Source organism: Muscardinus avellanarius, assembly GCF_963383645.1.
Source record: "Muscardinus avellanarius genome assembly, chromosome: 12".
Taxonomy (NCBI): Eukaryota; Metazoa; Chordata; class Mammalia; order Rodentia; family Gliridae; genus Muscardinus; species Muscardinus avellanarius.
The window spans coordinates 13,943,593-13,968,140 of record NC_137798.1 but is presented as its reverse complement, the minus strand read 5'-3'; the positions used below and the strand labels follow the sequence as shown (position 1 = coordinate 13,968,140).

The following is a 24,548-nucleotide window of genomic DNA, read 5'->3' as shown; positions in this document are numbered from 1 at the left end:
TGTGGCGGGCCCGGCGGGCGCGGGCGGCACTTTTACGACGGCCCCTGACCGTCCCGACGCAGGCGCGCGGCGACTTCCGGCCGGCTTCCCGGAAGCGGCGCCGCGACCCGCGGCTGCCGGCGCCGGCGCCCCCGGGAGGGAGGCACCCAGCGTCCGCGGGGAAAGGAGGAGCGTCCGCAGAGCCCGACCCCACTGGGGTCCGGGGAGCCGCGTGCCGGCGCTCCTGCGCCCGCTCCCGGCGCCCGCCAGGTGGACGCGGAAGTACTCGCGGCCCCCCAGTCGTCGGCCCCGAGCCTCGGGCTTCGCGCATGCGCACCCACAGGCGCGAGCCTCCGCTTTATGGGAGGTGGTGGTAGTGAAATTAAAATTAAAAAAAGGAAACCTCGTTATTCAGTAGAGGGATATGCGGTGTATCTTAGAGTACCATACAACTCGTAAAATGAACGAGGTAGATTTTGTGTGAAAATATCAAGATAAACCGAGAAAAACCAAGTTGCCACAAACTACATTTACACTATACGCTATTTATTTACTTATTATTTTATGGTACTGGTGATTGAATCCAGGGGCATTCTACCTCCAAGTTATGTCCCTAGCCTTTTTTCTTTTCTGTTTTGAAGCAGAAGCTCCCTAAATTTCTGAGGGTCTCACTAGTTTTGAACCTGTGATCCTCCTGTTTTAGCCTTCCAAGTACTGGGATTACAAGCAGCTCTTTCTAATCTTTATTTTATACTCTTTCTTCAGTATTTCTATTTATTCAGTGCCTGGATTATTACAATCCTCTCTGACCAGTCAATTCTCCATGCTGCTGCCAGGTTCATTTTGCCAAAGCAGACCTCTGTTGTCTTCATTCTTGATTCTTTCAAAGATATGATTTCTTCCCCTTATAACCTTGCCCTAGACTTTTATATCCAACAGTCTTTTGTGGCAAATAACATATTCTTATATTAAAAATTAGTTATGAATTTCTCTCTTCTGTATGAGCTTTGAAGATAAACTGTGACCCTTCCTGCTTAGATCACTGTCTTGCATTCCAAAGGTATTAAAAAAAGAACTTCATGAATTGAAATTGGCATGAATCCAATACTAGCCTTATTTTCCAATGAAACTAGTTAAAGTGGTTGGTTTTTTTTTGTTTGTTTGTTTGTTTTGCGGGTCTGGGGATAGTACCCAGGGACATTCGATCCCCGAGCTACACCCTCTACCCTATTTTGGGGGGTCTTACTAAAGCTGTCCGTGAACTGCGATCCTCTGGTCTCAGCCTCCCAAATGCTGGGATTACAAGCATCCCCGGCTGTCAAAGTGGGTTTTTAAAAAGCACTATTCAGCTCAGTATGGTGGCACATGCCTGTAATCCCAGTACTTGGGAGGCTGACATAGGAAGATCGCAGGTTCAGTCAACCTCTGCAACTTAGTGAGGCCCTCAGTAACTTAGCAAGACGCTGTTTCTAAAAATAAAATAGGGCTGGGGGTATAGTCAGAGATAGAAGGTTTCACCCCTTATACAAAAAAAAAAGGCGCTATTTGTATAAAAATGTTTATTCAGCACAACACATAATAAACTATCCAGTATTTCAACCGTAAGAGAGTGGGTTAGATACATTAAAGCCAGGGCCCAAATCGATTTCTTCTTCTGTGCCCGGCTCATTGGAAGTATTTAGTGAAGGTCATAACACGGTGTTGCAGTATGATTAATCCAGTTCATATGAAATCAGGATAAGGAAAAATAATTTCCACAAAGCATGCTTATTATCCTTACAAAAAGCCTCGGGGGGTCATGTAATCGGAAGGGAGGCAGGAAGGAAAAGCCACCTGTCACGTTTGTGCAGCCTCTTAACCGGCGTCCTCGGCAGGTCCCTCGGATCCCCTCCAGCGCTGACCCACTTTACAGGGAGCAGCCCGAGCCCCGGGGCGTCCGGCGGGCGGAGCCGCGTCACCGCCCGCAGCTGCAGGCCGCTGCCCTCTCGGCCACCGTCGGGGCCGGCTCTCCTCCTCCTCCTCCTGCCCGGCCTTACCTGCGCCCCAGCCCGAGGCGGGACCCGCGGGGCTGCCGGCGAGCGGAGGGCGCATGGCGGGCGCGCTGGCCCTGCGCGTGCTGGCCGGGCTGGCGGCCGCGGCCCTGGCGGCCCTGCTGCTGGAGCACTACGGCCTGGCCGGGCCGCCGCCGCCGCAGCAGCCCGGCGCCCGCCCGCGGCCCGGCCCCGCGCCCGGCCCCGCAGACCGGAACGTCTTCTGGGGCCTGCAGGTGACCGCGGCGCGGGCGCGGGGCAGGGGCGGCTGGCCACCGGGGGTCTGCAGGTGACCCCGGGGCAGGGGCGGCTGGCCACCGGGGGTCTGCAGGTGACCCCGGAGCGGAGCAGGGGCGGCTGGCCACCGGGGGTCTGCAGGTGACCCCGGGGCTGGGGGCACCGCGGGGGCAGGGTCAATGGACACTCGAGGGTCTGCAGGTGACCCCGGGGCTGGGGGCACCGCGGGGGCAGGGTCGGCTGGCCACCCGGGGGTTTGCAGGTGACCTCGGGGCTGGGGGCACCGCGGGGACAGGGTCGGCTGGACACTCGAGGGTCTGCAGGTGACCCCGGGGCTGGGGGCACCGCGGGAGCAGGGTTGGCTGGCCACCTGGGGGTTTGCAGGTGACCTCGGGGCTGGGGGCACCGCGGGGACAGGGTCGGCTGAACACTCGAGGGTCTGCAGGTGACCTCGGGGCTGGGGGCACCGCAGGGGCAGGGTCGGCTGGACACTCGAGGGTCTGCAGGTGACCCTGGGGCAGGGTCAGCTGGCCACTCGAGGGTCTGTAGGTGGCCCCGGGGCTGGGGCCACCGCGGGGCAGGGTCAGCTGGATACTCAGGGTCTGCCCAGAACACGGACCTAGGGGCTGGTCGGCTGGCCACTCCAGCGTCTGCCGTCCTCGGGGAGGTGCAGGTGGCCGTGGGTCTTGGACCTGCACTGCATCTTCGCCTTTCCCTTCCACCAGAGCCCCTGGGCCACCGCTGCCCGGGCTGCCTCCCCTGACTCAGATGTCTGTCTTTGTTCAATACCTGCTTTTGGCAGATATCAGACATTCACCTGAGCAGGTTTCGAGATCCAGGCAGAGCAGAGGACTTAGAGAAGTTCTGTTCGGAAACTATTGACATCATTCGGCCTGCCCTCGTCCTAGCAACAGGTAGGGAGAACGGTTTCTGGGGTCTGCAGGGCAGGATGCTAGCCAGGGCTGCACCTGTTCACTCTGGGGTGTTGGGAGCGCAGTAGCCATAGCCACAGCTCCCGGTGAGCACTGTTAGGTAGAGGACATGGGACTTTATAATTCCCTTTGCCGGTGGATAAGGTGGTCAATTTCTAGGCTAAATGCTTTGTCACAGCGAGGTTTTGTCAAAGCAGTAAAAGCAAGACTTGTCCGGCTCATGCCACTCTGCTCTCTCCTGTATTTGTGTCTGTTTTAGTTTTTGGTTATTGTTGCAATTCTGGATTTAAGAGAGAATTAGGGACAAAAATTCTCTTCTAACTTTTCCACTCTCTTAACATGTAAGTTAATCTTATATTTTCAGTTGTTTGAGGCTTCAAGCCACTCTGGGCATTTTTTATTCATTCCTGTGTGATTCGGATTTCCTAGACGCTTCAAACGCTTGGCTATGTGCTGCCAAAGTATGGTGACGAGAAGCTAAAGGAGCATCTGTCCTAAGTACTGAGTGGTTCATCTGCCACTGTTTGATGGAATTCCTCTGCTGCTATAATGGGGTATCAGTCCCCAGTTAATAGTTGAACCCCATTTCAAATATTCTTTTAGTTTCCTAGAAATTTTAGTATTTCTTTTTTTTTTTTTTTTTTTTTTTTGGTGGTACTGGGGTTCCTGGAAGCCCTTCTACCTCCGGGCTACACTCCCAGACCTATTTTTACATTTTTTTATTTGGAAACAGGGTCTCCTAAGCCTGCGCGCGCGGCTGGCTTCGAACCTGCGCGATCCTCCTGTTTCTGCCTCCCAAGTGCGGGGATTACAAGCGTATGCCACCACGCCCGGCTTAGTATTTCTTTATCCAAATTAAACCTTCCAGATTGTTTCTTGCTGTAAAAATAACACTTGGTCAGATCACAAATTCTGATTTTGGGTTTGAAATATGGTTACAATAGATATTAGGTGCCTGCTGAGTGTTGGAATTTCTTTGAAAGGATTTTTATTTTTCTGACTAACAATGCAATTTTGTACTACTCTCTTTACAGATAAATATTTTCCCACAGTCACAGGAGGTCAGATGGGCACCTGTTGACCTATAATAAATTTCTTGCTGGGACTGTCTTATTAGCTTATTTATTTATTTATTTATTTTGCGGGTCTGGGGATGGAAGCCAGGGGCATTCTACCTCCAAGCTATACCCCCTGCCCTATGTTTTATTCTTTATTTTGAAACAGGGTCTCACTGAGTTGCAAAGGGCCTCACTAAGTAGTAGCTGAGGCTGTCCTTGAACCGCAATCCTCTGGTCTCAACCTCCCGAATGCTGCGATTACAAGCGTGCCCACCATACCCGGCTTGTCTTATTAGTTTAGATGGCATAGTTTTCACACAGGTGGACTTAAAATTGATTATGCTTAAACATGTGAGGACTTTAAGCATCTTCAATCCTTCAGTGTCAAAGTTTGCTTTTTAAAAAATTTGAACTCCCTGGAGTTTATTTTATGTTGTGACCCAATTCTTATGTAAACCTACAGGCGACCTAACAGATGCCAAAACAAAGGAGCAGCTTGGATCCAGGCAGCAAGAGATAGAATGGCAAACTTACCAGGGTATTCTGAAGAGGACAAGGGTCATGGAAAAAACCAAGTGGCTGGATATCAGAGGAAATCATGGTGAGAGCCCAGACCCAGATATAGTAAAGACTAGAATATTTTTCCTTTTAAAAACCTATATACTTCAATTATTTATTTATTTATTTTGGCTGTACTGGGGGTGTAATCCAGGGGCTTTTCTACCTCCAGGCCATCCTTCCAGACCTATTTTGTATTTTATTTGGAAACAGGATCTCCCTAAGTTGCTGAGAGCCTCACTTAGTAGCTGAGGCTGGCTTTGAACCTGTGCGATCCTCCTGTCTCAGCCTCCCAAGCACTGGGATTACAAGTGTGCGCCACCACGCCCGGCCTATTCTTCAGTTTAGATTGTAAAATTATAAAGTGGGAAATTGAAACAAAAGTTAGATATAGTCAAGACCGTGACTCTGAAACTCAACTATAATATGTGATGTTAAAACTTCAGATATTGGGCCAGGCGTGATGGCACACGCTTGTAATCCCCGTGTTTGGGAGGCTGAGACAGGAGGATCGCATGGGTTTGAAGCCAGCCTCAGCTACTCAGTGAGGCTTCCAGCAACTTAGTGAGACTTTGTTTCCAAATAAAATATAAAAAAGATCTGGGAGTATAGCCCAGAGGTAGAAATCCTCTGGGTTCCACCCCAGTACCACCAAAAAAAAACAAAAAACAAAAAACAAAACCTTCAGATATTACTGTTAACCTTTGAGATGAAAATTAGTATGGCATTTTCTTCTTTACATGGAAGAGAAAGGCTTCAACCAAAATTCACGCAGGCATATTTTTTTGAAAACCAACATTTTGTTAAGACGCGAAACCCATAATTCTTCATACTGTATGACTCCATTGATATTTTCAGGAAAGGCAAAACTGTAGACATAGAACAGGTTGTAGTTGCTGTGGGTGGAGGGAGAGACTGACCACAAAGAGGCATCCAGAGTGAATCTTAGGCTGGTGAATTTTAGTGTATTTTGATGTGGTCTTGGATACATGTCTATGTATCTATCAAAATCCATAGAACTCTATATCACAAATAATTTGCTTATGAAATTTAAAAATTTTAAAGTTGTATACAAATCTCCCTGATATAGGCAGAAAAATGGATAATCCTTTTTCTTTTTAAGATTACCATTGTTATATTAATAAAGAAGTGAACTTTTCTCGGAATCTGGATATTAGGCTTGTTTTATAAAGGTTGACTTTCTTGATAGCTAAGTACTTAATTTGTTTACTTTAACTGTTCATTGCTGGTGTATATCTATTTATATGTTTTAAGACACTATCATTTTATTTATTTATATATATTTTTTATGGTCCTGGGGGTGGAACCCAGGGGCTTTTCTACTTCTGGGCTACACTCCCAGACCTATTTTACATTTTATTTGGAAACGGGGTCTCACTAAGTTGCTGAGAGCCTCACTAAGTAGCTGAGGTTGCCTTTAACCTGTGAGATCCTCCTGTCTCAGCCTCCCAACTGCTGGGATTATAAGTGTGCGGCAGCATGCCCAGCTTATGCTTTATCATTTTATTTACTTACTTATTTATTTATTTATTTATTTTTGTGGTACTGGGGGTGGAACCCAGGGGCTTTTCTACCTCCGCACTACACTCCCAGAGCTATTTTATACTTTATTTTGAAACGGGGTCTCATTAAGTTGCTGAGAGCCTCACTAAGTAGCTGAGGCTGGTTTCAAACCTGTGGGATCCTCCTGTCTCAGCCTCCCAAGCGCGGGGATTACACGAGTGTACCACCACGCCCTTTATCGTTTTATAACTCCTTTCTCATTTTTTGTTTGCTTTGCTTTGTTTCGTGATAATGGGGACCGAACTACAGGGGCGTTCTATCACTGAGCAACACCCCAGCCCTTTTTATTTTTTATTTTGAAGCAGGATCCTGCTAAGTTATTGTGCACTGGCCTCAGACCTGTGATCCTTCTTCTCATCCTACCAAGTGCTGGGGTTCCAGGTGTGTGCCACTGCATCCGGCCTCCAGTGAATCTTTTAAGATTTAGGAAGAAAGGGGCCTTGTCCTTGATATCAAAGTGATCTGTTCAGAAGCATGTGGCACAGATCTAAGATCAGGCACAGATCTCTTCTTTCTGGCTTCTAGAATCACATAACTAAAACAGCAACAATGGTCCAATCTTACAACTTCCAATTGATTTTTTCTGAATAAAAAAGTACCTATTGTTTTCAGTGTACCTATTGTTCTTCAGTATACTTGGTACCTCACAGCTTCCAAATATTCTGTTAGCCTACCAAGTAGTTTACTTTGATTTCTCTCTCTCTGCCTCCCCCCACCCCCTCGTCCACTTGGATACTGGGAATTGAACCCAGGGCATTGTGCGTATGATGAGAGGCAAGCACTTTGCACTCAGCTGCATTCCAGCCCCTATTTGTTTATTTTGTTTATGTGGTACTGGGGATTGAAGTCAGGGCCTCATGCATGCTCAGTAAGTGCTTTACCACTGAGCTACACACTCAGCCAATTTTTTAAAATTTTTATTTTGAAATAGGGTCTTGCTAAGTTGCCCAGAATTTGCAGTCCTCCAGTTTTACCTAGTAAGTTTTAAAAATTATCAATTGACTTGAGCTCCATTCTACTCTTTTAAGTGTTATAGAAACACTGTCATCTTTATTTAGTTATTAAAATGTATATATTTTTCTTTTTTTTTAATATAGGTCAATGTTTACTTTTTCTTTTTAATTAGATGCATACAACATTCCAAGTTTGGACAGCGTCCAGAATTATTACAGGTACCAAAATTAATAACAAAAACCACTATGTAATCTGTTAGCAGGAGGGTACAATTAATTTAATGGATGGGGAAAAACATTTTTGTGTGTGTAGTACTGGGGGTGGAACCCAGGGGCTTTTCTACCTCCAGGCTACACCCCCAGACCTATTTTATACTTTATTTGGTAACAGGGTCTCACTAAGTTGCTGAGAGCCTCACTAAGTAGCTGAGGCCGGCTTTGAACCTGTGCAATCCTTCTGTCTCAGTCTCCCAAGTGCCGGGATTACAAGCATGGGCCACCACCCCTGGTTTAGCAAAAACATTTTTTAACAGATAAAATTTCTGTATAAAGAACTTTTAGAAGCTGGGTGTGGTGGCGCACACTTGTAATCCCAGTATTTGGGAGACTGAGACGGGAGGATGACAGTTCACAGACAGCCTCAGCTACTTACTGAGGCTCTTTGCAACTCAGTGAGACCTCTTTCAAAATAGAGAATAAAAAATAGGGCTGGGGGTGTAGCTTGGAGGCAGAATACCCCTGAGTTCCATTTCCAGTACTTCAAAAAAATAAAAAAGAAGGAAGGAAGGAAGGAAAGAAGGGAAGGAGGGAGGGAGGGAGGGAGTGAAGAAAAAAAAGAGAGAAAGAAAACAAGCAAGCAAGCAAGCAAGCAAGCATTTAGAGCTAAGCATGATGGCGCACACTTGTAATCCCAGTGCTTGGGAGGCTGAGACAGGAGGATCACAGGTTTGCACCCAGCCCCAGAAATTTAGTGAGGCCCTCTGCATATTAGTAAGACCCTGTTTCAAAATAATAAATAAAATAGTGCTGGTGGAGTAGTCAGAGGTAGAATTTCCCTGAATTCAATCCCAGTACCATTAAAAAAAAAAAGCAGGCTTTCTTTTTTTCTGTGTGACAGGTTTAGGTGGTTGTTGTTGTTGTTGTTGTTTGTACTTTTAACTTTACTTTTTGTTTTAGTGTGTGTATGTGTGTGTGTGTAGTTTTCTTGGGATTGAACCCAGAGGCATTTTACTTCTGAGCTACACCCCCAGCCCCATTTTATTTTTTATTTTGAAACAGGGTCTATTTTCTGAGGACCTTGCTAAGTTGCTGAGACTGCAATCCTTCCATCTCAGCCTCCACCTACTGGGATTACAGGCATAAACCACTACACCTGGCCTGAATTGTAATAAATGGCATTTTGTTAGAGATAGAGATATCACAGAAATATCAACCGGAAGAAAAAAGACATTAAAGTTAAATCTTGATCTAAACAGAATGCCAAAGCTCAGAGCTACAAAAAAAAGTTAACATCATTTGTGTATACATTTATTATTATTATTATTATTATTATTATTATTATTTGTAGTGTTGAGGTGAAACCCGGGGTATTCTACCTCTGAGCTATACCTCAGCCCTTTTTATTTGTTGTTTTGAAACAGGGTCTCACTAGGTTGCTGAGGGTCTTGTTACATGCTGAGGCTGTCCTCAAACCTGTGGTCCTTTTATCTCAGCCTCCCAAGTGCCGGGATTATAGGTGTGCACTACCATGCCCAGCAGCATCATATATATTAATCTCTACTTTCAAATGGTTGACTTATTTTTAGGCAGTTGGATTTTAATGTGTCAAAAAGTGTAGGAAAGGAAGCAATGTAAATGAGATCCAATCTTAAAAAATAATTGAAAAATTAAGGAAAAATAGAAATACTGTGGGCTTTTTTTGTAGTACTGGGGATTGAACCCAAGGTGCATTTTACCTCCGAGCTATATCCCCAGTCCTATTTTTAGTTCTTCTGAAACAAGGTCTCACTAAGTTGTAGATGGCCTTACTAAGCAGCTGAGGCTGGCTGTGAACCTGCTATCCTCCTGTCTCAGCCTCCCAAGTACTGGGAGTCCAAGGGTGCACCACCACGCCCAGCTCAAAATGTTTTTAAATAGACTTTTATTGATTCATTGTAGTCTCACATCATAAGTTCAGGATGTAGGGACAGACATGCACACAGCACTTGATGAGCTTCTCCCGATAGAGATTTTTTTTTTTTTTTTTTTTTTTTTTTTTTTTTTGGTGGTACTGGGGTTCCTGGAGGCCCTTCTATCTCCGGGCTACACTCCCAGACCTATTTTTACATTTTTTTTTTATTTGGAAACAGGGTCTCCTAAGCCAGCGCGCATGCGCGGCTGGCTTCGAACCTGCGCGATCCTCCTGTCTCTGCCTCCCAAGCGCGGGGATTACAAGCGTGCGCCACCACGCCCGGCCCGATAAAGATTTTAATGTGGAATAAAGCCTGAAATCGAAATTTCAAAAAAAACAAGAAGAGAGGCAGTATACTTCATTGACTTTGTTTACATTAAGTTTGACTATTATTAACTGTAATGTCTAGGATAATATATTTATTTTATGAAATATTTGATGAGTTTTTGCTTAAACATGGCTTCCTCCTAGTACATTAAGTTTCAGAAGTTTATTTGTAACTTTTATAGATGCTCTTAGGGAAGACATTATATAAGACACTTAGATATAAGATGATACCAACTTTTCTTATAAAGTTCCGACGCTTGAATAAGTATATCCTGAATAGAAGCTTACACTTTCCTTCTCCTTTATTTAAAAAATACTCAGCTGGGCGTGGTGGCGCACGCTTGTAATTTCTGTACTTCGGAGGCTGAGGCAGGAGGCCCCCCAGGTTTGAAGCCAGCCTTGGCAGCTTAGCGAGGTCCCCCACAACTTAGTGAGATCTTGTTTCCAAATAAGAAATAAAATTGGGCTGGGGGTGTAACCTGGAGGATAAAACCTCTGGGATCTCTGGGTAGAGAGTGCCTCTTTCAAGACAAAACAGAACAAGCTCAGTAAATGCCTACTGGGTCCTGTCCTAGCGGCTTTCTTCCTGCTTTCACCTCCCAACTCTATGAACGTGTGAACAGTATGGACACTCGAGGTCACGAGGACTTTCATTGCTAGGTGTGGACTCTAGGTACGATATCAATGTATTTTTAGGATCCAAAGTGATTTGCCCACCCAGACCCTAGACTGACACTTTTCTCCTGGCTTGGTAACTTTGCATTCGCAAGTCTTTCTTGTGAATTAAGCCTCTCTGTTCCTGTTTCTTTTTTTTTTTTTTTTTTTTTTTTTTTTTTTTTTTTTGGTGGTACTGGGGTTTCTGGAAGCCCTTCTATCTCCGGGCTACACTCCCAGACCTATTTTTACATTTTTAAAATTTGGAAACAGGGTCTCCTAAGCCAGTGCCCATGGCTGGCTTTGAACCTGCGCGATCCTCCTGTCTCTGCCTCCCAAGTGCGGGGATTACAAGCGTGCGCCACCACGCCCGGCTGGCTCTGTTCCTGTTTCAAGAAACAAACACCTTGGGGAGCCACCAAGTACTCTGTGCACGTGAGTCACTGTCAACGTGGTTTACGTCATGATGTAAGACTGTACTGCACCAATAAAAGTATTAAAAAAGAACACTTTTTGTATTTTATTACACCAAAACTTTTGCTAGGTACTTAGCAGGTCCTCATTAATTTTTTTTTCTTTTTTGTACTGGAGATTGAACCTGGGGATGTTCTACTTCTGAAACATATACCCCCAGCCCTATTTTTTATTCTTTTTTTTTTTTCAGTACTGGTGATTGAACCCAGAGGCTACAGCCCAAGCCCTATTTTTTATTCTTTATTTTGAAACAGGGTCTCACTAAGTTGTGGAAGGCCTCACTAAGTAGCGGAGGCTGGCTGCAAACCTGTGATCCTCCTGTCTCAGCCTCCTAAGTGCTGGGATTACAAGCGTGCGCCACCACGCCTGGCTCTTATTACTTATTTTAACACAGGGTCTCAGTAAGTTGTGGAGTGCCTCACTAAGTACTTGAGGCTGGCCACAAACCTACAATCCTCCTGTCTGAGCCCCCCAAGTACTAGGATTACAAGCATATGCCACCATGCCTGGCCCCTCATTACATTTTGAAATGGTTAAGTACCATTTCACTAGATTCTGACTCATTTCTCTTTTTATTGTTTAGGGAACTGCCTACAATAGCCTTCTTTTTGGCTTTACTTGGTGATCTTGTATTTGATTATTGATGAATTAGTGTGCATGGGTCTTTAGAGACAATGGGAGAAAAACTTTGGAATGTCTTTTCATCACTTTATTCATCTGTATCTAGTGTAGTATAATTCTCTGTCAGGTCCGTAAATTTCCTTTTCAAAGGGAAGTAAAATCTGGTGTGGTATTAGGGAGAGAATTTAAATTCATTCTGAAGACGGGCGTGGTGGCGCACACTTGTAATCCCGGCATTCAGGAGGCTGAGACCAGAGGATCGCAATTCATGGACAGCCTCAGCTACTTAGTGAGGCCCTCTGCAACTCAGTGGGACCCAGTTTCAAAATAAAGAATAAAAAATAGGGCAGGGGGTGTAGATCGGAGGTTGAATGCCTCTGGGTTCATCCCCAGACCTGCAAAAAAAAAAAAAAAAAAAAAAATTTCATTCTGTCTTTTTATAATTGCACTAAGGCTTTCCTCTTGTGTTTTTAGGAAGTATTCTGCCGTACGTAGGGATGGCTCTTTCCACTATGTGCACAGTACTCCCTTTGGCAATTACTCCTTCATCTCTGTGGATGCTACCCCAAACCCAGGGCCCAAGAGACCCTTTAATTTCTTTGGAATTTTAGATAAGGTACAGTAAAAATCTTGCTTCCCTTCATAACCTTGATTTTACTTTTTCTCAACTCTACATAAGTTATTTAAAGTTGTCTTAGGAGTTAGGTGTGGTGGTGCGTGCCTGTGATCCCAGTACTTGGGAGCTGAGACAATAATAATAATAATAATAATGATAATAATAATGATAATTTTTAAAGTATAGTAGGTTTGGGAGTATAGCTCAGAATGTAACCCCAGTACCAAACAGACAGATACATACATACAAAATAAAGTAAATTAAAGTAGTCATAGGTGAACAAGTTCTTTATCTAGAAATTCAGGAAAACATTTACTGTGTTACCTGTAAGGCTAGAAGCTGCTGTCTGCTCGAGCACTATTATTGCTGTTCCTGTTCTTATCCCAGAGTCTGGTAAAGGAACACCTCACATTTTATATTCATTCAGTAAATATAACGCAGGATGTACTTTGCAAGGCCTTGTATACTATATGGTATGTTGCGAAACCCCCACAGTGGCCAGTAATGATTGGGGGTCTGGTGGTCTATATTTAGTAAGAGAAGAACAACTATTAAAGCAGATAAGCTTCTTTCTTTTCTTCCTTCTTTCTGGTGTAACTCTCATCACAATGGAGACACAGAACATTTTTATCAGGCTAGAATTTTCCTTGTGCAATCTGTCTTCACCCTAATGAAACCACGAGCTGTTTGTTATCACTATAGATTAGTTGTTTGATCTAAAATTTGATGTAAATTAAATCATACAGTATGCACACTTGGATCTGGCTTCTTATGCCTAGTATAATTTTCTGTGATTCAGCCATATGATTGTGTGTATTAGTACTTTTTAAGCTGAGCATGGCAGTGCACGTTTATAATCCCAGCATTCGGGAAGCTGAGACAGGAGGATCGCAGCTCGCAGACAGCCTCAGCTACTTAGTGAGGCCCTCTGCAACTCAGTGAGACCCTGTTTCAAAATAAAGAATAAAAAATAGGGCTGGAGGAGTAGCTCAGACGTAGAACGCCCCTGGGTTCCCTCCCGAGTACTCAAAAAAAAAAAAAAAGTTCTTTTTATTGCTGAGTGGTATTCCACTGTGTGGACATTAACAGTTGTTGACAGTTTCTAGTTTTGGGCAATTATGAGTAAAGCTGTTATCAACATTTCAATATGTATTATTTATTGCAATGTGGCATATAAAGCTGAAAAGATTAGTGGTAACTTCATTCTTAGTTTCCTCGTCTATCAAATGTGGATAACACCTTCCTACTTACTATACTTACATTTAAGGTCAATAATGTGAAAACAGTTTGAAACCTAGAGAGCTCCATTCAGTCATGAGTAGTAGGTTTTAGGTCCTAGGTACAATATACTTATTATTATGACACTTTAGCGGAAACCGGGCATGGTGGCGCACGCTTGTAATCCCAGCATTCAGGAGGCTGAGACGCGAGGACCGCGGTTCACAGACAGCCTCAGCTACTTAGTGAGGCCCTCTGCAACTCAGTGAGACCCTGTTTCAAAATAAAGATTAAAAAATAGGGCTGGGGTGTAGCTTGGAGGTAGAATTTCTCTGGGTTCCATCCCCAGTGCCACACACAAAAAAAAAAAAAAGAAAAAAGAAAAAAACTTTGGCGGACCTGCTTAACCTGTTTACATTGGATTTCAGCCTGAGCCCTAGTTGAAGATCTTTCCATTTTTCTCCCATTGCAGGAAAAGATGAATGAGCTCTTATTATTGGCCAAGGAAAGTACACGGAGCAACCATACAATTTGGTTTGGACACTTTACGACATCTACTACCCTTTCTCCATCGCCAGGAATCCGGTCAATAATGAGGTGAAATATCAAAGGGAAAGCTCTTCCTTTAGCCCTTGTGGTTGCTGTCCTGTCTTGCTCTTTGAAGAGATGTTCTTTATTGGTTTGCTGCCACAAGTCCCTTGTTCATGTGTTCCACCGTTTCCCGTTGGCTAGCTCGGCGACAGCTTATTTGTGTGGGCACCTGCACACCCTGGGGGGCCTGATGCCTGTCCTGCACACTCGCCACTTCCAGGGCACGTTGGAACTCGAGGTGGGAGACTGGAAGGATGGTCGGAGGTAAGTGAGCTGCCCTGCAAGCAAAGATGTCTATACTTAAGTTTTACTAAAACAATGAACCTTTTCTTAATACGCTAGGTGATCCCAGTTGAGAAAAAATTGTATATATATCTGGCAGTCTTTGTCATGCCAGGTGTGGTGGCTCCCACTTGTAATTCCTGTGCTTGGGAGGCTGAGACAGGAGACCCTGTTTCCAGTACGCCCTCCTCCCCCCAAAAAACTTTATCATAGCAGTAATGTTTAACCATCGCTATATGATGTTGAATTTTGAAGACACATCCATTAGGAAGCAGTTTTATTTATTTAGTTTTTTGCGGTACTGAGGGTGGAACTCAGGGGCATTCTACCTCCAGGTTATACTCCCAGACCTATTTAATACTTTATTGGGAAACAGGGTCTCACTCAGTTGCTGAGAGCCTCACTAAGTAGCTGAGGCTGGCTTCGAACCTGCGTGATCCTCTGGTCTCAGCCTCCCAAGCGCGGGGATTACAAGTGTGCGCCACCACGCCCGGCTCATTTGTTGGAGGTTTTTTTTTTTTATCTCAACTGGTCTCTAATAACCCTCTGACCAAGGGCATCTGTGCCGGCCACTGTGCAGCAAGCGGCCTGACCATACCGTCCCTGAAAAGCCAGACTTCCACTGAGAGGAGAGCGGGGCCCGGCCAGAGTGGGGCTGCAGCCCGGGTTGCTTCCTGAGGACACCCACAGTGATCAAGACACAGATCCTCTACCTTTCCTACTGTGCTCATACTCGTCCTCAGTTTAGAGGGCACAGTGAGGCTTATAGGATCTTCAGGCCCTCAACAACCTCAACAATATTGCTTCTCTCCTACTTTATTAGTGCCTCTTAAATGTCCATTAGAGAATATACCACTGTAGCAGGAAGTTTTATTTCATTTTCAATTACTTTGTAAATTCGTGTGTTTTTAGCAAATTGATCCAGTTTTTACATTTCTGTTTTGAATGCAGATACAATTTGATATAATTTTTTAAAAAATTAATCCTAAACCAGGCATGGTGGCACACCTTTGTAATCCCAGCGCTTGGGAGGCTGAGATAAGGGTATCGCACAGGTTCAAAGCCAGCCTCAGCTACTGAGTGAGGCTCTCAGCAACTTAGTGAAACCCTGTTTCCAAATAAAACATAAAATAGGTCTGAGAGTATAGCCTGGAGGTAGAAAAAAGCCCCTGGGTTCCACTCCCTAGTGCCACAGGGGGGAAAAAAAAAAAATCCTAAACCAGCATGCTGGCGCACACTTGTAAACCGAACATTTAGGAGGCTGAGACAGGAGGATCCTGGTTCAAGGACAGCATCAGCAACTTAGTGAGGCCCTGTTTCAAAATAAAAACAAAAGCCGGGCGTGGTGGCACTCACTTGTAAACCTAGCATTCTGGAGGTGGAGACCGGAGGATCCCAGTTCGCAGACAGCCTCAGCTACTTAGCGAGGCCCTTTGCAACTCAGTGCGACTCTGTTTCAAAAACTAAAAAGACTAAAATATAGGGCTAGGGGTGTACCTTGGAGGTAGAATGCCCCTAGGTTCCATCTCCAGTACCACAAAAAAAAAAAAAAAATAGGGCTGGGAGTGTCACTTGAAGGTAGAATACCCCTGGGTTCCATCTCCAGGGGCATTCTAGAAAAAAAAATCCTAAAATCAATATTTAGCTTTTTACTAACACATCCACTTATGACTCAGATAAGGATAGCACATTTATACATGGCAAATGGTCAAATGAGGTACAGAAGTATTTATCTTGCCAAGTTATTCCAAATAACTTCTTCAGTATGTACTCAAACATGTAACAAACATGGGGTAGTTGAGTAATTTACCAAATTTTAAGTTGTGCTGCAATACTTAAATAATGACCATGTGTTTACTCACGGTACCCTGTAATTTGATACACATAGAAACTTGTATATGGGAGAAAAGGGCATCATCTCATTACCTTTATTTAATCCCCATCCTTTGAAGATATTACGCACGCAATGAATATTTGTAGAACTGAATATGGCGTCAATTTTAACTGCTTTCATTAATTACAAAGCAGCTCAACGTCTTGAAGGTGCTTCTCCATTTTGTTCGGTTTTTATAGAAACTGCAGGAGCTAAGCCTGTTTACTGGGCGACCCTGTCCGTCTGGGCCTGTGAGGCGTGGCCTGGCTGTGCCCTTCTGGCAGGTGGCCTTCCTAACTCTGGGTCAGCTTCTTAATTCCTTCTGAATGCTGCAGTTAGGACTTAAGATGCTAATTATCAAGTCATTTTCTTTGTTTCTCTTCCTACCTGCCTTTATGTGTTTCAACCCTGGAGTTTTTCTCTGGAGTTTTACTGGGGGAAAAAAAAAAATCTTTACCTTCTCTTATAACTTTTTTTTTTTTTTTTTTTTTTTTGCCTTATTTTGCGGTACTGGGGATTAAACCCAGGGGCATTCTACCTCTGAGCCACACCCTCTGCCGTTTTTGTTTTTATTTTTATTTATTTATTTCTTTGTGGTACCAGGGATGAAACCCACAGAAATTCTACCTCTGAGCTACACCCCCAGCCCTATTTTTTATTCTTTATTTTGAAACACGGTCTCACTGAGTTGCAAAGGGCCTCACTAAGTAGCTGAGGCTGGCCAAGAACCGGGATCCTCCGGTCTCAGCCTCCCAAATGCTGGGATGACAAATGTGTACCACCACACCTGGCTTTTATTTTTATTTTGAAACAGGAGGGAGCTTGCTAAATTACCAAGGGTAGCCTTGAATCTGCAGTCCTTTCTCAGCCTCCCAAGTACTGAGATTATAGGCATGTGCCACCACACCTGGCTCATCTGGGAGGGGGTACTGGGGATAAAACCCAGTGATGTTCTACCTCTGAGCCATACCGCCACTCCTATTTTATTTTCATTTTGAAACAGAGTCTCGCTGAGTTCCTGACAGTCTTGATCAGTTGCTGAGGCTAGCCTCAAACCTGTGATTCTCCTGTCTCAGCCTCATAAATACTAGGATTATGGTATCACACCTGGCTGGTTGTTTTCCTTTTTTTTTCTTTTTTTTGGTCCAACTTCAGTTTTATTATTTCTTGAGTTGGGCCCCGGGCCTTGTGCACACTGGTCTAGCATGTTGCCACTGAGCCACCCTCCCCATAAAAGAGGACACTAGGCCAGAGGCAGCCTCGTCACGCGCTCAGTGGCACCTGTGTGCTGAGCAGTGGCGTCCCCAGCCTTGGCCAGCGCTCAAGCTCGCCAGGGCTGCCTGGCCCTGTGTGGCCCCATCTTCTATCAGCAGGAGCCTTAGCCCTGCCAGCTGCACCGCCCGCTCCCAGCCTTGGCCTGTCTTCTCCGCAGGACCCAGGGGTCTGTGCTGAAGTGCCCCATCCTCTGGTCTCTCTTGCATATGGCTGGTGGCTTTCTGATGACTATTTTATACCTTTTATCATGTATTTGGAAAACCAAAAACAACTCAACTTTAATTTCTTTGATATTATAAAGATAAAAGTTTTAGCCAGTATGGTGGCATATACCTGTCCCAATACTTGGGAGGATGAGACAGAAGGATCATAGTTTTGAAGGCCAGCCTCAACAACTTAGTATGACTCTTGGCAACTTAACAAGACTCTGTTTCAAAATAAAAAGAGCTAAGAGTGTAGCTTGGAGGTAGAATGCTCCTGGGTTCAATCATCATCACTAAATTTTTTTTAAAAAAATGAAAAGTTTAAAAGAAGTATGAGGGCCGGGTGTGGTGGTGCACCCTTATAATTCCATCATTCGGGAGGCTGAGGCTGGAGGATTGTAGTTCGTGGACAGCCTCGGCTACTTAGGCCCTCTGCAACTTAGGGAGACCCTGTTTCAAAATAAGGAATAAAAAATAGGGCAGGGGTTGTAGCTCGGAGATTGAATGCCCCTGGATTCCATTTCCAGACAGGCAAAAAAAAAAAAAAGAAGAAGAAGAATAAGAAAGAAGAAGAAGAAGAAGAAAGAAGAAAGAAGGAGAAGGAGGAGAAGGAGAAGAAGGGAGAAGGAAGGAGAAGAAAGGAGGAGAAGGAGGAGGAGGAGGAGGAGGAGAAGAAGGAGAAGGAAAAGGAGAAGGAAAAGGAGAAGGAGAAGGAGAAGGAGAAGAAGAAGAAGAAGAAGAAGAAGAAGAAGAAGAAGAAGAAGAAGAAGAAGAAGAAGAAGAAGAAGAAAAAGAAGAAATATGAGCCCAGGCATGGTAGTGCTTGTAATCCCAGTACTTGGACAGGAGGATTGCAGATTTGTGTCCAGCCTCAGCTACTTAGTGAGTTCCTCTGCAGCTCAGTGAAACTCTGTTTCAAAATAAAGAATAAAATAGGGCTGGGGGTATAACTCAGAGGTAGAATGCCTCTGGGTTCAATTCCCAGTACTGAAAAAAAAAAAATAAAAGAAGTATGAAAGTTTTTTATTGTGAAAATATCAAACATTTTAATATTTTATGTAACATTATTGATGGAATGAAGTGTCACATCATAGATTTATAATGATGGTCTTAGCTTCAAAATAGTGAAAGTACTATATAGAAATGAAGCAAATGGCTGCAGTGGGGTTTTATTTTATTTTATTTTATTTATGTGGTACTGGGGATGGAACCCAGGGGCCTTCTACCTCTGGGCTACACTCCCGACCTATTTTATACTTTATTTGGAAACAGGGTCTCACTAAGTTGCTGAGAGCCTCACTAAGTAGCTGAGGCTGGCTTCGAACCCTCGTGATCCTCCTGTCTCAGCCTCCCAAGCACGGGGATTACAAGTGTGCGCCGCCACGCCCAGATGAGTGGGTATTTATTTAAAAATTAGCAGTACATGCGAAGTACCAGGAATTGCTCTAGGACACAGTCAAACACTCTGCCCTCGCTAAGTCAGAGCACGTCTGATGAGCCGGCATGGAGGATAAAGTGATGGCCAGGGACCAAGAGAGACAGCAGCAGCCAGCCTGCCCTCCCGCGCGTCCTGCGGGAGTGCTAGTTGTGTATTCTTACATTTGCCTGTCTCCAGGGATTAAGTCATCTCACTGTGCTCTCATTTCTAGGTACCGGATCTTTGCTTTTGATCACGACCTCTTTAGCTTTGCAGATTTGATCTTTGGAAAATGGCCCGTGGTTCTTGTCACCAATCCTAAATCGCTTCTCTACAGCTCTGCTAAACATGAGCCACTCGAAAGAATCTTTCACTCCACACACATCAGGTATGCTCATGATGCAAGGGTTTAGAAGTTACTTTTAGCTGGACCTGGATGGAGAGTGAGTTATTGTTTTGTGTCCCGTGTGAGTCATGAGATGTCCCACTTCAGTCTTCTCAGTCATGTAAACACATATAAAATGATCACTGTTTGATTTCCATTTGGTTAGAATATGTATTTTTGTGTGTGTGTGGTACTGGGGGTGGAACCCAGGGGCTTTCTACCTCCGGGCTATACTCCCAGACCTATTTTATACTTTATTTGGAAACAGGGTCTCACTAAGTTGCTGAGAGCCTCACTAAGTAGTTGAGGCTGGCTTTGAACCTGTGCAATCCTCCTGTCTCAGCCTCCCAAGCGCAGGGATGACAAGTGTGTGTCACCACACCCGGCAGAATATGTAATTTTTAAAAGCTGATAAAAAAAAATTAAAACCGCCCAGAAACCAATAATCCAATCACTATTTTGTGTAATTTATTTATTTATTTATTTATTTATTTATTTATTTTTACTAGGATTGAACTCAGAGGCATTCTACCTCTGAGCTATACCCCCTGCCCTTTTTATGTTTTTGTTTTGAAACAGGGTCTCATAAGGTTGCTATAAGTCTCACTAAATTGCTGAGGCTGGCCTCAAACCTACAACCTTCCTGTCTCAGCCTCCCAAGTACTGGGATTGCAAGCGTGTGCCATCACATCTGGCTTATTTCAGAATTTTTATTTGCATGTTTTTACATTGCTACAGTAATAGTGTATATATTATGAAATATCCCACAATTGTTTGTTTGTTTATTTGCAGTTCTGGGAATCAAATCCAGGGTCTCACACATATTAGATAAGTTCTCCACCACTGAGATACACACCCAGCCCATCTATTCTACTTTTGTAACTTTACATTATATATCAGAAATACTTTTTTCATTTTGCTACAGAGCTTTCTTAAAAGGAAAGCTGTATAATCCGTGTGCGTGTGTGCGTGCATGCGTGTGTGTGTGTGTGTGTGTGTGTGTGTGTATGTGTGTGTTACTGGAGCTTGAACCCAGGGGAATTCTACCTCTGATCTACACCCCTAGCCCTATTTTTATTTTGAAAAAAGGCCTTGCTGAGTTACCAAAGGTTAACTCTGAAGCTCTGATCTACCCGTCCCAGCCTCCCAAGTATTAGGATGAGTAATGGGATGAGGCACCATGCCCAGCAGCAGGCAGGGTTTTTGATGAGATGGACACTGGGTGGTGTTGTACTGTATGAAAGGGCCTGTAGCCTAGCCTTGGCTCTGACCTTGCTTCTTCCAGGCAAATATATTGGGAACCAAATGTTAACAAATTGATAACCAAAATATATTGGGAACTAGAATATACTGAAATATATTGGGAACCAAAAGATTGACAAATTGAGATGTCTACCATATATTCTCTTTCTAAGACAAAAAAATAGGACTTCAGGAGTTTCTTTGGAAAGAATTTTTAATCCACTCCAGCTAGACTTGTCAAAAGATCTTATTTTCTAAAAAGCAAAAGAATGGCTCCTAATTTTTCACCAATGCAGGTTTGTTGAATTGCACAGCTGCAAATGACATCACTCAGAAATGGCTACAATAGTATGGATCCCCTTTGTAAAAACAGTGACAAACATTTAAAAACATGTGTTTCTATATATGCTTTCGTTTTAGAGTCTTGGCCTTTTCCTTGTCCTCCATTTCTTCTGTCACTGTTAAGATTGATGGAGTTGATTTAGGACAGGCAGTTCATTTGTCTGGTCCTATTTTCATATTGAAATGGAACCCAAGAAACTACACTAACGGGACCCATAGCATAGAGGTAGTCGTCCAGGTAAGTTAGCTATTTTCAGTTAGCTCTGCTAATATTAGGATATTGCCACGGTGAATTTTAATTGAAATGTGTATGTGTGGTACTGGGGACTCAACCCAGGGCCATTCTGCCTCCGAGCTACATGTCCAGCCCTATTTTGTTTATTATTTTATTTTTTCAGTACTGGGAATGGAACCCAGGGGCATTCTACCTCTTCTACACCCCCAGTCCTATTTTTTATTCTTTATTTTGTTTGTTTGTTTGTTTGTTTGTTTGTTCTTGGTGGTACTGGGGTTCCTGGAAGCCCTTCTACCTCCGGACTACACTCCCAGACCTATTTTTTAAACTTTTTTTTTTTTTTTTTAATTTGGAAACAAGGTCTCTTAAGCCAGCGCACGATCCTGCACGATCCTCCTGTCTCCGCCTCCCAAGCGCGGGGATTACAAGGGTGCGCCACCACGCCCGGCATTGTTTATTATTATTATTTTATTTATTTATTTATTTATTTATTTATTTATTTATTTATTGGTGGTACTGGGGTTCCTGGAAGCCCTTCTACCTCTGGTATACACTCCCACGGGCTACACTCCCAGACCTATTTTTTAACATTTTTATGTGGAAACAGAGTCTCTTAAACCAGCGAGGCTGGCTCAGAACCAGCGCGATCCTCCTGTCTCCGCCTCCCAAGCATGGGGATTACAAGCGTGCGCCACCACGCCCGGCTGTTTATTATTTTAAAACAGGGTCTCACTCGGTTGCTGAAGCTGGCCTCAAACCTACAACCTTCCCGTCTTAGCTTTCCAAGTATTTGTATTATAGGTGTGTGCCACTATGGCCAGCTGGGAGATTTTTCAGTTGATTAACATAGAATAAGTTTATTAAACAGTTTAAAAAGAGAATACATTATATTTAGTGTTTTCTGAAAATGGATACTCAGAAATAATTCTATTAGATTAAACACTGGGCAGAGGAAAGAGCACTATACATCTATTGGCCAGTCTCCCCTTTTTCTTAATCCTCAGGGAATCATCATCTTATTTTCTTCCAACTTTGGCCAGTCTTTTTTTTTTTTTTTCTGCTGGGCATTAAACCCAGGGCCTTCTAGTCCCGAGCTACACTCCCAGTTCTGTTTTATTTATTTACAAGCAGGGTCTCACTAAGTTGCTGAGGCTGGCTTTGAACTTGCAATCCTTCCTGTTTCAGCCTACCAAGTAGGCTTATAGCTGGGATTATAGCTGTGCACTGCCATGCCCAGCTGACCCATAGCATTTATTCTTTTTTTTTTTTTTTTTTTTTTTTTTTTTTTTTTTACTGTGGTACAGGGTATTGAACCAAAGGGCATTCTACCTCCGAGCTGTACCCTTCTGCCCCCAGCCCTATTTTATTTATATTTCATTTATTTATTTGTTTGTTTTGCAGCACTGGGGTTGAAACCTAGGGTCATTCTACCTCCGAGCTACACCCCCAGCCCTGTTTTTTATTTTGAAACAGGTCTCACTGACTGCAAAGGGCCTCACCAAGTAGCTGAGGCTGTCCTCAGATCACAATCCTCCTGTCTCAGCCTCCTGAATGCTGGGATTCCAAGCGTGCCCACCACATCCAACCTTCCTAATTTATTTTTTATTTTAAAACAGTATTTCACTAGGTTGCTAAGGACCTGGCAAAGCTGGCCTCACACCTTCGGTCCTCCTGTCCCGGCCTCCCAAGCACTGGGATTACAGGTGTGCCCCATTGTCCATCTACATTTATCGAACAACTCCTCGTGTGTGTGTGGTACTGGGCAGTAAACCCAGCGCCAGTACCTCTGAGCTGCACCCCAACCCTATTTCATTTTTTACTTTTAAAACAGGCTCTCAGTAAGTTGTGGAGAGCCTCGCTAAGTTGCTGAGGCTGGCTGCTCACCTGTAATCCTCTTGTCTCCGCCTCCCAAATACTGGAATTACAGCATGTGTCCCACGCCCAGCTTGCAGGAAGTCTTTTTGGTGCTCAAATTGTTCCATCTTTTGGCCAGTGGGATCCTTTTCATGGTGACCACTAGGTTCTGTGGCACAGTTCCAACAGTCTTTGTTAGTTTTCCTACTTTCTGGTATGACAAAAAAATTTCTTTTTTCTATTTATTTATTTACTTATTTATTTAGTGTATGTGGTACTGGGGATGGAACAACCCAGGGGCATTCTACCTCTGAGCTACCCCCCCAGCCTTATTTTTTATTCTTTATTTTGAAACAGGGTATCACTAAGTTACAGAGGGCATCACTAAGTAGCTGAGGTCGGCCCTGAACCTGCAATCCTCCTGTCTCAGCCTCCCAAGTACTGGGATTACAGGTGTGGACCATCACACTCAGCTTCTTTTTTGCATTTCTTACTCAAAAACTGGAATTTGCCATTTTTTTAAGGCACAGTTTCTTGTAGTAACTATTTTTCTGAGACCACAACCTGGGCACTAGTCCTGCTATCTCATTGCTATTGTATTTATTATTTTTTTCTAGGCTTTTTTTTTTTTTTTTTTTTTGGTGGTGGTACTGGGGTTCCTGGAAGCCCTTCTACCTCCGGGCTACACTCCCAGACCTATTTTATACTTTTTTTTATTTGGAAACAGGGTCTCCTAAGCCAGCGCAGCTGGCTTCGAACCTGCGCGATCCTCCTGTCTCCGCCTCCCAAGCGCGGGGATGACAAGCGTGCGCCACCACGCCCGGCTTTCTAGGCCTTTATAGTGAACAGAGGAAATGAAGGTTTTTTTATTTTTAAAAGAAAGTACATTTTCAATGTATGCTGATATTTCCAATTCAAATCTAGAGTTACAGGATTTAAAAGAAATGCTAAAAAGCGTTTACAAGGAGAATCAAAAGTAAGTGAAAAAATGGTAACTGATAGAAGTTACTGGAACGTACTCTTGTAAGTAACGTGTAAACACAGAACATTATATATGTCTGACTATGCATGTGAGTTACTCCTCCGCTGTGCTCATAACTAGGATTCTGCTGGAAGAAGTGAGCGCGTTCGGCACATATTTTCTCTTCAAGAGAATATTCGTCTCACATTCAGTTCCCTGGCGTCATTTATTCTCCTTACTGACCACTGCACAGTGGTGAGTTCAGTTAAATTTTTACCGATATTTTCACTAGATTCGGTAAATGCAAAATTCTATAATCATGTGGGAAAAAACAGTTGAATCTTATTTTTTGTGTGTGTGTGTGGAACGGGGGTGGGGGGGATGGAACCCAAGGGCATTCTACCTCTGAGCTACACCCCCAACCCTATTTTTATTCCTTATTTTGAAACAGGGTCTCACTAAGCTGTAGATGGCTTC

General features: G+C 43.9%; 1 protein-coding gene across 4 annotated transcripts in view; it reads left to right on the top strand.

Annotated features, from left to right (window-relative positions):
• Positions 1-2,068: 2,068 nt before the first annotated feature.
• TMEM62 (transmembrane protein 62) overlaps positions 2,069-24,548 on the top strand; it is a gene marked incomplete at both ends in the record, with an annotated part of 31,619 nt that continues 9,139 nt past the window's right edge. For 2 of the 4 annotated variants that reach the window (XM_080707977.1, XM_080707976.1), the window contains 10 exons: positions 2,069-2,245; positions 3,049-3,160; positions 4,700-4,837; positions 7,505-7,550; positions 12,052-12,193; positions 13,884-14,008; positions 14,144-14,266; positions 19,285-19,440; positions 21,100-21,259; positions 24,213-24,326. In XM_080707977.1, coding sequence (XP_080564103.1) covers positions 2,069-2,245; positions 3,049-3,160; positions 4,700-4,837; positions 7,505-7,550; positions 12,052-12,193; positions 13,884-14,008; positions 14,144-14,266; positions 19,285-19,440; positions 21,100-21,259; positions 24,213-24,326 — 1,293 coding nt within the window. Of the gene's footprint in view, positions 2,246-3,048; positions 3,161-4,699; positions 4,838-7,504; positions 7,551-12,051; positions 12,194-13,883; positions 14,009-14,143; positions 14,267-19,284; positions 19,441-21,099; positions 21,260-24,212; positions 24,327-24,548 lie in introns of those variants that run through there. The other 2 variants (XM_080707979.1, XM_080707978.1) reach the window with 1 other exon arrangement.